A 14736-nucleotide genomic window follows, 5' to 3' on the forward strand; every position below is an offset into this window, starting at 1 on the left:
CACTATTTGAGGAATTTTTTTTAACAGTTTTATTGAAATGTTCTTATTCTTGTTGAAATTGCAAAGGATCGAGGGAAATGTTTTAATATTTCCCTTATTAGATACATTTGTTAGAATTGCATATGGATGCCCATCTTTCAAATCGTCTAGAATTGACCTCTAGGATTCAGGTACCAAAACACTTGTGATAGCCTTGCTCATTTTTAGTGCCACAAGTAAGGTTTACACTTATATTGGAGTCGTTAAATATCATGAGAAAAAGATTCGACCCACATTGTAATGATATATATAGAGCTCTGTGAATGTTGAACTACATAATAGATGCATACGATTTCCGCAAATATAGTTTCATTTTGAGAATATTTTTGTATTGCAATCGATGTTGATATACTCCCCTGTACTGACTAATATTAATGAAATAATGTTGATTTATTATTGGATAAAAATAAAACAGGATAGAAAGAAATTTACATACTAGACATGTTTTTCGAATAAATATTTAAAATTTAATTTAAAAATAATCAATTAATGTCTCAAAATTATTATTTACATATTAAAAACGTTAAAATACTTTTTTTTTGCGGGACAAATTAAAAAATTGCGGTAGATTTTTGCGGAATTTCCAATTGCGGTAGTTTTGCGGGAGAGATATCCGCGTGTAAACTAAAAAATTGCGGGAGTCCTGCTGATGGGGAGAGACATGGCAACCCTGTTAATACTTAAAGGTTGCTATTGTCTATTTCTCTTAATAAAACTAGTTTTGTTTATTGACTAGAAAAACTGATTGATGGAATAGTAAGTACTAATCTGGAATTTCTATGGTATGAGCTCACCCAAAAATATTTGTTTTTTTCGCATGTTGCCAATCGTGGCAATTTTATCTTATTTTGTCGTTAAAAACTATCTACCAAACGAATTGAATAATCAATGTAATAAATTTCAATTATTGATTTAAGTTCCAGATTAAATTCTTCCAGAAATTTGGTTGATTTTACGCTTTAATGGGAGATATAGATTTTATTTCTCTTATAGTACGGTTACCTTTTTGTGTGTGAAAAAAATGACTGAAGAATTAATAAATATTAGAGCAAACCAGCTATTTTCCATTCTATCAATAATGCCAAATTAGGCAATTTTTCTTATTTTGCTAATAAACTTTTCCTTTATACTGTCTATTAAACGAATTAAATTATAATTAATACGGAATATCGATAAAATTTTCTGAATAAATTATTTCCGTCGCTTAAATCATAGATTTGCCATAATTTTGTTACTAATAGTTTTTTCCTTTTACGAGCTACTATACTCGTTTAAATACTCAATTGGTACAAATAAAGCAAGAAATATTGATATAATTTACAATTAGTTCGTAAAACTATTCAGCCGCCAAATTTAACGGCGCTGATATTAAAATATATATCTTGTCTATTCCTCTGTTCTGATACACAAGTTGAAGCATATAAAGAAGTTACTCAGAATTATCAAACTATTATGGTAATTATAGATATAAATAGCTTAAACCTTTGTTTTGAATGATACGATCAAGTTAGAATATTTTGAAAGAATTAAATAAAAATGTAAATATAAGCCTAAAAATATATAAAAATTTATTTTTAATTCTACATTCAAATGCTGGCTCAGAGATGAGTTTAATGAATATGATTAGGCGAAAAAATCCTTCTTCGGTCTCATTTGATTTATTAGAGGGCGAATTAATGGTGAATTTTGACATGAATTGCAAAGAGTTAAAATTTATTTTTATATATAATAAACTTTTAAATAAAATAAATTCCTTCCGATAAATATGTAGATTTGGATCTAATTTTTATATATTTTGACTTTATAAATATGGATAATATTCAAATTCAAATTTGTAAATTATAATTTGAAAAAAATTATTCACCAATATTTATATATAAAAGGATTGCAGTTATCGCGCTTTCCCGCTTTTTATCCTTTAGTCATTAAAAATCCCACCTCACTCTTAGAATATGGGAGGTATGGCCGGGCCTAAAAATTTTTGCAATTTACAAAATGAGAAAATTGAATAAGACACCTATAATCTAAAATTAAAATATAGCCATTTTTTATAATTATTTTTTATTATTCTTCATTTATATACTCTTCTCAAAATTTAGAAAATGTTTTTAACAAACCCCCCCCCCACCCTTGTCGTGGTAAAATATGTAAAAGTAAATAAATAAACGCTTAACCCATTTTGCCCTGATTTCCCGATATTGGAATATCTTTATTTTCTTGATTTGGAACATTTTCTATTTATTTTCAAAAATCCTGATTTTTTTAATTCCATTTTATTAGAAAAAATGAGTAAAAGTACTTACAAATTGAGTAGAAGCGTTTAGCGATGTTCTCATAAAAACGCTATTTTAAAAAATGATAAAACTATTTTACGTTTTTTAATTTTTTTTTATATTGTTTAGTTAGACTTGTGAAATCAGCAAAAATAAAAAACAAAAATAATTGAAGATCTAATGATTTATTCCATAATTGATTCTTCATAAATATTATAAATTTATGTAATCCAATAGAATACTTTGAATTTTTTTTTGATTAATCATAACTTTGCAGTTATTTCTATTTATTAAAATGCGAATAGAAGAAAAAGGAAAGGTCATAATATTCAAATGAATTAGTTACTATTATATCAAAGTTATATCTATGTGTATTATCTCAAAATTGTAATTAGGAGGCATTAATTATCAGTAAAATCTTCTATAATTAAAATAATCTGATAAAATCAATAAAAAATTCTTAGCTTTCAGTATTTTTTTTATCTAGATTAGAAATAAAGTATTACTTTAAATGACATAAAGCACACTTTTAAATTTTATGTTGGGGGGAGGGTTAACTTATTCTGGTAAAAACTTAACCCAAAATGTCCGCTCCATACTTACAACCATGAGTCCAGGAAGACTAATGTATTTTCTATCACATCAGATAGGTTATATGTTAAATAAACAATAAGTAATAAAATATTCTTATAACATTCGCGTTTATGATTTAAGAAACTTCGGTTGGTAAATTGATATTGAATATATCAATTTCACTTAAAATGAATTCACAATTTTCGCGGTTATGCGCTCGCTATAATAATTTCGGGCATTCGCGGTAGAAAATTCGTTATAAATGGTTCACGATTAAAGTTTCGCTATAACGAGTTCACGATCAAAGTTTCGCTAAAATGTATTCGCTCTAAAGTATTTGGGTTTAGGTTTCGCGGAAATAAATTTGCGATAATGAGTGCGATCAAAGTTTCGCCAAAATCTATTCGCTATAAAGTATTCGCGGTTAAAGTTTCGCGAAAATAAATCCGCTATAACGAGTTCGCGATCAAAGTTTCGCTAAAATGTATTCGCTATAAAGTATTCGCGGAAATAAATTCGCGATATTGTCTTCCGCTATATCGCGGAAAAAAATTAGCGGAATTGGTTTCGCTATATTACCTTCGCTATAAACGAAATTCGCGATAAAAGTTTGAAAAAGTGTTTCGCTGAATTGACCTGATATGAAAGATATATAAACAATAATAATAAATTATATTTTTATTATCATGGAGAAAGAATTAGAAAAAGTTAAAAAACTTTAGAGATCAACTCAACAAGATAAAAATGGAGAAGTCCTCTGGTTCGGCAGGCACAAAATTATCATACAGATGGTATGATTAAATTAAATTCATGGAGCCCTTTATAAAATATAGGAAGACTACTGATAGTTTCAATCTAAAAGAAAATATATCTAAGGCCAGTGGGCCAAAAGTAAATAGTCTTGTGGAGGAAAGACTTTTGGCTCTTTTGGAAAAGGTGCCATCCGAGAGCAAGTAAAATATATATTCTTATCTATAAATTTAATATAATTTTAGATTGTATCCAACTATCAATGGAAGCAGGCTTGGAAAACATGAATCATTCTAATAGATACTTTTTCAAAAGTGAAACATCAAGATTGTATCATACTTTGATGTTGCAATCAAAGGATCAAATTACTGCTGAATTATCACCTACTTCAACAGAAACACATTCAAATGATATACCTTTATCTTTATTCAATAATATTATATCTTAATTATTTTTGTAAATATTTTTATTTGTATATATATATATATAATAAAGTAATATTCCATATTATAGTGTCCATTTTTGAATAATATATAAACTAAAATTTGGGAGAAGTGTACAATTAAGATTTGTAGTGTGGTGTATATATATATATTATAAATTTTGAAACAATAATTATTTAGAGATCAAAATTTGAAACCTTTCTAGGATTTTAATTCATTGACATATATTTTTTTAATCTAAAAAATATCACTATATTCTAAAAAGATTACAAGCTAGGATAAGTATAAACCTAATGTATCCTTGCATTTTTTTAACCATAATTTAGCCAATATTATCTTTAGAATATGTAAAAAGAATAATAGTGTTTGATTTTTTAAGATATTGACTTTTTATATAGATAACTTTTATGATTTATTGAGAGCCAATATTTTATTTTGACATAAACCTATTTGAATATAATTAAAAAATTAAATGAAATATAATTGGATTATATTATTTTAATAAGACATTTAATACTCTCTTACATGTTCTAGTGAACATTTTTATTCTTAAAGAAAGAAAAATATAATTAAATTTTTTAATTTGCATTACTTATTAATCTATTTATTTTTATATAATAGATATCTTATTCTATTTAAGGTGTATATATATAAATAAACAAACTTTTATAAATTTATTTAGCATTTTTACTTAAATATGTAGATTATTATAAATATATTAAGGTAGGATAAATAAATTTACAAATGTGTGTAGATTTTTTTAAAATACTATATATATAAAATCATTTATGAATTTAAAAAATCTTTGAATAAATTTCTGATATTTCTTGCTTCATTAGATGATGCATTGCTGTCCCTCATAACAGATATAGGTCTTACAGCCAAGCTTGTGATATCTGTGAATAGGATATCCTTGCACTAAATGCCAACTGTGAGAAGGAAACTCCAGTTATAAGATACCTTTTATATAAATAATTTTATGTTAAATTACCATATTTTACCTTAAGGTGAGAAATAGTCGATCTTTTGCATCAATCTGCTTGTTGAAGTTCATCACCTTAGGATTTATATCGTCATGGATGAGCTTTAGAATATAAGAGAAAGTTGTTCTCCTCATCCTTGTATAATTAAAAAATTGCGATGGAGTTAGATCTTGTTTTAGTGTAATATATTCCGAGAATAAATTTCTTTCCATGAATATTTTAGAAGTCTTCCTTCTCGTCTTAGTAGATTTTGGTTTTTTATTAATTAAATATAAGCAATAATTTGCTTATCTTGTAAACATAATATATCCATATTTTAATAAAAATAAAATCACGATTCAATTTTAAACAAAGAAAAAACGTACTGCTTTCAATTTAACCCTTCAATACTCTGGTGGGGTATATGAAACCCCAGGCATGCTAGAAATGATATTGCATAAAAATAGTTAAATATTATTATCTGGATTTTTCAGTAGCTTCATCAAATATATCTTAGAATCTATATTCCAAATTTCATACATTTCGGTTGAGTAGTTTTTAAGATATAAGCATTTTGTGACTGATTGGGGTTTGTGAGACCCCACCAGAGTAAATTTGTATGTTCTATATTTTTTTATATTTGAATGTATTAGTGTAATTTTTTTTATATTAAAGAATAAAGATCCAAGTTATGAATTATCATGATTATATGATATATAAGTTAATTTTTTCATTTAATATTTTAAATTTAAAAAAAGTTAGCTTTTTTTAGAAAATTTTGGGACAAATTATATTGCTCCTTATCATTTTTAATTTAAACTTAAGAAATAAAAATAAATAATTATTTTATCAGGTTTAAGGTTAGTTCTATCTTATATCCAAATATTAAATCTAAATAATGAATATAACTGGAGATATATGCATTTGAAATTGGGGTTTATTAAACCCCACCCGAGTATTAACTTGATTTTTTTCACCGGAGTATTGAAGGGTTAAACACAGATGCAGTACGTTAAAAAATGTACTGCAAATGCTCAATTTGTGCGCACTATTAGATACATTTATAAGCCAAATAAATGAATAGTTTTTAAATCATCATTCAGCACTTACAAATCCGCATATATTACTTCCACAAAAGCCTTTCCAACCTTTTTCAGATGGTGATGGAAAAAAAAATATTTGTTAGATTTTTATCACGAAGATGTTAAAATATCTTATGATGCCTTATTAGCTGAATAACTATGATTAAAAGATTAACTACGGTTGATACAGTCCAAAAAATGCTATGGATGCTTTACATTATTACAAACAAATTTTAGATTATATTCCCAATGTATTAAAATGGTTATATATATTAGCAACTTTTCCCATTAGTAAACTAATGAGAGAACATTCTCTTTTTTAAGAAGAATAACAGAGCCCTGTAGATGTACCATTTGCAGGGCGCGGCCCAGATTTTTTAAAAAAAATTTTCAGGCCCAACCCGAATTTTTTAAAAATAAATTATATTTATTTTTGATTTTTATAGCTAATAATGGCGATTTCAAATATTTGGTTATAAAATATATAGCTCGGTCTGGATATTTCCGGCCTGGGTATGTTTAAAAAAAATTAAAATACGGTCGGGCTCCGAGGCCGACTTGCAAGTCTCTGAAAAACATACATATGAAATACAACTTCTGAAAGTAGATTGAATGATTTGGTTCTTGAATATTCATAGTCATTTAACGCCAAGCAAGGATAGATAATTCAAAAATTAGCTCAAAACATATAAAATACAATTATTCCTAAAAAACTTTTTGTGTATTGTTTATATTTCCAAGATTTAAATTTTTTATACTTTATATATTTTAAAGGCTCAAAAAAATTCAAATTTCAATTTTGGGTCATTTAAGTGATTCATATCGTGGTTATATTCACTTTATATTTTATTAACATTTATTTTATGTTTTTCAATGCCGGTTTATATATATAATTTTTTTGTAATTCACATTAATTTAAAATTGTGTATTAGAAAAGTTATTAGTCCTAATAAATTTATACTTAGTATTATTTTTAATTAACAATAATATTTCTTAAAAAATTTTATTACCCCCCCCCCCCAGACCAAATTCCTGCGTACGCGCCTGCACATGCATGATATTGCACCAAACAACCCATGTGAATTGGCCATTTTAAAATAAAAATCTGAAAAAAATAAACCTTTAAAATTTAATGTACAGTTTTTCATACTTATATAATAAGTGTAAATGGCAAATATAATTATTTTATTTTAATAAGCATGATTAAATTTACAGTTAACTTTTCTAATTCAGGCTCTTGATAATTTGAGCAAATTCATAATTTAACCAAAATTTTGAGTCCCAAAAATCCTTATTAACTAATATGAAAAGGTATAAAATCTTGTTAAATTGGGGAAATATCTTGGTCCCAATGATGCCCATATTAGAGAGGTTAACCATAGGTATATCCAGGATTTTGATAAGGGGGGGGGGGGGCCAGAATTTTTTCCCTGTAAATTTTATTGGAGATCTTTAGGTCCACTTATTCTAGGCCTTTGGCTATATTAGATTTTTACAAAAATAATTTTAGGTTTAAATTTTTTTTTAAATTAAAATCTTTTTTAAAATTTTGAATTATAGTCGTTATTTTAAAAAGTTATTTTTTAATAATTTACATTTTTGAGGAGAGGAGGGTTGGGTGTGTAGGGGGAAAATTTTTATTAGCTTATACGAGAACATGCCAATTTGTGATGCCCCCTGGTTACATGACTGGATTTTACTGTATATATATTGTTGATTGCAGTGACGAAGCGTCCACAGAAACAAGGGAAGCATTGCTTCCCTTGAAATTTTTCTTACAAAATTTTTAAATAAACTTAATATAATCTTTGTACTATGCTAAATAAACTAAACTGACTAAGATTAATATAATTTTTATAACGTTAAAAAGATTAATATAATTTTTCTAACGTTAAAAAATTAATATTATTTTTACTATATTAGGCTGTGTCCTAAATATCAAAAATTGCATATATATTATCTCGCGCAATTAACGCGAATCTAACGAAAAAAATTATATAAGCTATTTTTAATGGTAAATTAAAATGTTGGCCTAAATGATTTTTTCGATTTTGCGCAAATCATGTGATTCTTAAAAATTATATGATTCGTAAAACTTTAATCTTTTTTCCTTAAACTTTTGCGAATTGAGGGAATAAAAATGGCGAACGAATATCAATTGATGGAAACTATTAGACCTTATAGATATTTGTAATGTTAGTGAAGTGACCTTAAATACAGAGACACTGCTGGTAGCAAAATCAAATGGGAGGAGATTGGAAAGAGATATGATCTTACTTACGAAGAAATAAAAAGAAAATTTTCTGGAATAAAGGCAAAATTTAATAAAATTTTTGCTATATCCAGAAAATCAGGTATAATTATAAATATATATAAATATTATTTTATATTTTAGGTTCAGGTGCAAATATTTTGAATAGCAAGCAACTCAAATTTATTGAGGATTATTATTGGCTAAAAGAAAATGTTGAAGATATTTGTAAGCATTCCCAAGCTAGTTTCAGTTTGAAACTATCTAAGGATTCTATTAATGAAAAAATATCTCCACATGTATTATAACATGAAATTAGAACTGTATTTTAATCTCTATTTTAGGAATATGAGCCAATCATCCAAGATGTGTTGAATGTTCAAACATCATCACATTCACAAGTATTATAACATGAAATTTGATCTATATAATAAACTATGTTTTAGAATGATGAACCTAGTGCACAATATATCTTGAATGATATAGTTAATACATTTAGTCCTATAGACATTAATATGTCTGAGAATGAAATATTAGAAGTTAAATATTTATTATATATTTTATTAATTTAATAATAGTTAGACAATTCTAATATTGAAAATATTTATCCTTGTTCCTCTAAAAGGAAAAATCTAAATCTAAAAGAATTAAAAAATATGATACTAGATGGATATATTTAAAGGTAAATATTTATTATATTTAATAATTATTTATTTTTGAAATAGATTTTGCAAAAAAAATATCATATGATGATGATATTCATCATGTTCAGGCATTTTTTAAATCATTCCAAACAACCTTTAATCGAATGACTGAAAAAGAAATATACCAAATGAAATTGAAATTTTTAGATAATATATCTTTATATATGTAATCTTATATCTTTATTTTTTATACCATATTTATAATATGTTTAACATATTTTGTATATTTTTATAAAAAAAATTATTATATTTAATGATTTATTAAAAAATGTAAATTTAGTCATTTAATAAGCAGTTTTCCTCATTAAATTAATTAAATAACTTTATTCAATATAATCAAAACAACACTTTTTATTGAATATTTATAAATAAATTATATAACTTTGACAAATGAAAACATTCATAAGAGATATAAGGTTATGAGAATTAAAAAATAAATGTATACAAAAATTTTACATATAATTATTTACAAATAAGTTAAATGTTTCTCTGATATTATTAGAGCTCTCAGTCCATCGCTGGAACTGAGATTGGGTAAAATTTGGAATAGGATAATCTTCATGAATTATTGATGTAGAATGATTTCCCTCAAGATCAATTATAATATTGTGCAATAGGCACTCAGCCTTAACTATTTGTATAGTATTGGTAATATTAGTTTCTGATGGTTTATAAAGGTGTCTGAATTTGGCACTCATGATGCCAAAGCATCTCTCTATAGATACTCTGGCTTTTGATAATTTTGTATTGAAATTTAATTTATAATCATTCAAATTTGTTTTATAAGGTTTCATTATAAAATCCATTAAAGGATATGCATCATCACCTACAAATATGTAAGGTGATAATATATCTGTTTGGGGTAAAAAATTTGGATTGGGAATCTTTATGATTTTTTTGATCATCCCTTCATAAAATAGGCTTTTAGAAAATATACTTCTATCTGATATAGATCCCGGAAACCCAACTTCTATCAACATGAATCTAGAAAAGAATTAAAATCTAGAAAATATATAAATACCTAGCTTGATCATCTGAAATACCTTGAATCACAATGGAATTAAATTTTTTATAATCATAAAATGTGGATCCACTTTTTTTAGGTTGTTTTATTTTGCCAATTTTCCATCAATAGCACCTATTATATGAGGAAAACCTGATTTCCTGAAGTATCCTGCTGATATTTCAAGCATCTGTTGAACTGTTGGTAAAAAGAGATGCTTGGGCTGTAGACCTACCCATAATAACCTACATGTTGCTGTGACAATTGTGCTTACTGATGTTTTTCCAATCTTTGCATATAATGCGATTTTTCTAAAGCTCATACCTGTTGTCAAATATTTATAAATATATACAGATTATAAAAAAAAATAATCATCATACATGAGTGTTATATAGAGTCGATGTTTCATACTAATCGAGTTTTTATGTATAACTATAGCGGTGTCTATAGACTCCAAATTTATAAGAATGTTTGAATGTTTCCACATGCATGTGGAACATCTGACGAAATTTGTCAGGATAAGATGGAATACTATCAAATATTTTAAAAAGTCCTTGATCTCTAGAATTAATACATATAATATAAATAATATCATATATACCGGCTTTCTAAAAATCTATGCCTTCTTCTACTCTCAGTCGTATCAACAAATAATATAAAAAATAGAAATAGTAAATCATTCATATCAAACATTTTAAAATTGAAAATAAATGTATGAATCGGGACATGTTTCGTATCTCTCAAATCTCCCGTAATTTTTGCAATTCGCAAAAATTTTAAGAAATTTTTTTTTTGATTTAGGACACAGCCTTAAGAAATATTATTATTTTTATACGTTAAAAAAGTTACTATTATTTTTACTACGTTAAAAAATTTACTATTATTTTTATTACGTTTAAAAAAATATACATCAGGGAAGCAAATTTAATATTGCTTATTTTTTTTAATAAATAAAGAGAAAATCATGCCATGGTATTGTGTAATTTTACCATTAAAAAATAAGCATTAGGGAAGCAAATAAAAAAATGCTTATTTTTTTAATAAATAAAAGAGAAAGAAATTTTTATATATAATATTTTTTTCCTTATTTTTCTAAAATAAAAAATTTTTCGTTTTTAAAATCCTTAATCAATGTTTATAATTGTAATTCTATTATTGAAAATTTATTAACATTATCACCTAGCTCAAGAAATTTTGATGCGAAAAAAATGATTATTGAAAAAGAAAAACCAAAACCAATTTTACAAAACTTAAAAAAAGAAATCAAAACTTGCATCCGTAATTTTTCTATCGATAAATATGAAAAATATGAATGGCTCGCTGGAATTTTCCAATTCTCTATATTGTTGGTCATGCCTATTATTTCCAAAGGAAAAATATGTTTAGAATGATAAAGGATTTTTGGATTTGAATAATTTTTCAAAGGCAGTTAAACGGCAAAGAATCAACCGCTCATTTGCAGTCGATGATTCAATTAAAAACATTTGGCCAAAATCGCATTGAAAATATGATAGATTCGATGCATAAAATATCAATCGAACAGCATAATTCTAAAGTCAAATCAAATAGAGAAATATTGAAAATATTGATCAACTATATATGTTTTCTTGTAATTCAGGAGCTCATATTTTGTGGTGATGATGAATCTTCTAATTCTGTAAATTGAGGAAATTATATTTAATTTATTTATTTACTCACGGAAGAAAATTTACTATTGAAACATCATTTAGAAATAGTGTAGTTTTTATTGTACTATCAAGCAATATTCAAAATGATTTGATTAATTCTATTTCATATGTCTTACACCAAAAAATAATAAATTCGTCGAATTGTTAGATATTAGTAAATTCCAAATAATCTATTTCCCCAAATATTTATTAGATAATTCAAACGACACTTATTCTCAATTTTTTGACTTACACAATCTGGAACCGAATTAAAGGTAGTGTTTCTAGATGTTGAATTCAGAAAGAAAAAGAATGTTAATGAAATACTTGAATTTTAATATGCACCGATATGATGAAAAGTTTAAGAGTTTTTTAAATTATGCAAATTCATCATAACTTTGGCTTCAACAATAGCAAGTGCAGAATGGAGTTTTTCATCTTTAAAAAGAATCAAATCTTATTACAGAAACAGGATGAGCCAAAATCGATTATCGAATTTATCTTTGATTTCGATTGAAAAAAAATTATTAAAAAATTTAAAATCTTAACTTTTATAATGCAGTACTTGATCATTTTACTCAAAAACAAAGACGAATACTACTTATTTAAATCTTATGTTTTAATGGTTTGAGTTTGACTAAAGTAAAAATAAAAAAATTTTTTTGATTGCTTCCCTAGAAGTAAACTTGACGCTTTGTCACTGGTTGGTTATCATACTGCAAATAAGAGACCTTATTAAATTTTACTAGATATAAAAAAAAATTCTAATAATGCTTAAGATTTGAACTTTACAATGATGGCAGAGAATTTATAAATAAAAACAAGTACATTTTTGCAAAAAAAGACTCTTGAAATCAAGATTTTGCAGTGTGACTGCTAGTTTTATTGTTTTTCCTATTATAAGTGTAATATAGATGGTAATTTCACTTTTTTGAAGCATAATTATACCTCCCTAAACAAAGTCTGATTTATGTCTTAAAATATAGATTATCAAAAGTTTTATCAAGATGCTTAATAAATTAAATTTTAATAAATATGATTGGAAACTATGATTATTTAAAATATAAAACTTCAATAATTATTATTATAAATGAATAGTTAAAGGCAGAGCTCATCCAACCCAGTCCAAAAAAATGGCCCTTAAATCCTATAAATAAAAACAACAAAGACTTCGCCAGATATAGATATTTTATGATTAGTTATTTTAAAAAGATTTATATTTAAGTTATATACATAATAATAATATAACTTGATTGATGTAATATTGAAATTTTGAAAAAAGGCCACCAATAATGGAATTCTTGAAGCCATTGATGAATCAATGTAACAGGACAAACTATCAAAACAGGCCCTATTAGTCTACTATATTTAGAGAAAATGAATGAAATGTCCATCACTTCTAGCCTTTCTTTATTTTGCATAATAGAATCTTTGGTAAAAGATTGTGTCTTGGTCTCCTGAAAATTTATTGCCAATGTGACTAGGAAAGCTATTACTTGTATGGTCTTGCCTAAGATTGTTATTTCCTAAATATATTAATAAAAAAAAAATAAATTAATAACCTAAGCCCATATCATCTCCAATTATACCACCTATATTTTGAAAATGAAGTTTAATTAGCCATTCTAAAGCAACTTTTTGATGGGTAAAAAGTTGTTCCCATATGAATATTGGAATTCTATAATCTATTGATCATTGTGCAAATTAAGTCAATTTTAATATACTTTCATCAATCTTGTATAGCAAATTTTTATTATTAATTGAAATTTTATAAGCATTTAATATCCATTCATAAGATCCGCTTAATATGTTTTTAATTCTATTTTTGTAATATTGACTATTTTGATCATCCTTATAAGAAAACTTCAGTTGGAGTGCATTTAGTAATTTTTTATGATTTAATATCTCTATACTGTGCTTTACAACTTTTTTCCTATAACTAACAGTTATTTTATCATTATCAGTCAAATTATTAGGGTTTGGTAAATTCTCATTTTGACAAATTTCATTTGATATCTCATTATCAATTTTTTCAAGTTGTAACTTTAAACTATCTATGTGTTTTTCACACTTCTCCAAATTTAATATATTATTATTATTGATAACAGAAATATAATTTGAAAAATCTTGAGAACCCTTTTTAATAAATAAATTATATTCTTTAATTTCACAAATAATCTGTTTTTTTAAATCATTAAGAGTCTGTTTTCGCACTGCTTTATCTACCTAAACAAGACCAATATACTTACTATTTTATTGAAAAAAAACTTGAGTATATATTGTTCTCTCCACTTCATCTTGGTCAAAGATTTTAAGACCCAATTTTTGAACGCTTCCAGCGGAATCACCCAATAATTTAGTTCTTTGAATCTTTTCTAAATTTATCTCTACAATATCTTGTATATTAATTTTTTTCTTTGTGTTTTTCATATTTAAAAAAAAAAATTGGATTTATAACAGGATAGTGAATCATTAAATTGAATTACTCTGATTGGTCATATTTGAAAGCTAATTTTTTTAAAAAAAAACATTTTATCATTTAAAGCAAGGGCGTCGCTAGCCTTTACAATATCATATGGCTCAACTAAAAAAATATTTTATAGGGGGCGAAACCCCCCAAATCCCCTAATTTGAGGGCTTTCGGTCAGCTATTATATTTTTTTAAAATTTGCTAACTTTGAACAATTTATCTGAATTTCATATTTTGTCATTTATTATATTATGCATAAAAAAAAACTAGCATATAAATAATTAAAACAATACAAGACATTTCTAAAATTAATATTTTTTAATACAACATCTATTATTACAATATAAAGTATTTTCGATTGCTGGTATAAAAAAATTTTGCGTCTAAAGAATTACAAGTGATAAAAAAGGTTAATTTTTCATACATATGCCTCAATCAGTGGCGTCGCTGGGGGGGGGGGGCGCACAGGGGTTCGAGCCCCCTGGAAAATTTGAATAGCCCCCTATAATTAAATAAATA

At 25.6% G+C, this 14736-nt stretch overlaps 1 protein-coding gene across 1 annotated transcript in view; it reads right to left on the reverse strand.

Annotated features, from left to right (window-relative positions):
- LOC135931731 (DNA excision repair protein ERCC-6-like) overlaps positions 1–13480 on the reverse strand; it is a 56224-nt gene extending 42744 nt beyond the window's left edge. The window contains exons 1-4 of the mRNA XM_065469008.1: positions 13472–13480; positions 13310–13432; positions 13244–13257; positions 12997–13204 (exon numbers count right to left, since the gene is read on the reverse strand). Of these exons, the coding sequence (XP_065325080.1) occupies positions 12997–13204; positions 13244–13257; positions 13310–13319 (232 nt within the window). The 5' untranslated portion in view covers positions 13320–13432; positions 13472–13480. The remainder of the gene's footprint in view (positions 1–12996; positions 13205–13243; positions 13258–13309; positions 13433–13471) is intronic.
- Positions 13481–14736: the final 1256 nt, after the last annotated feature.

Source organism: Gordionus sp. m RMFG-2023, chromosome 1, assembly GCF_954871325.1.
Source record: "Gordionus sp. m RMFG-2023 chromosome 1, tfGorSpeb1-WG-v2, whole genome shotgun sequence".
Classification (NCBI taxonomy): Eukaryota; Metazoa; Nematomorpha; class Gordioida; order Chordodea; family Parachordodidae; genus Gordionus; species Gordionus sp. m RMFG-2023.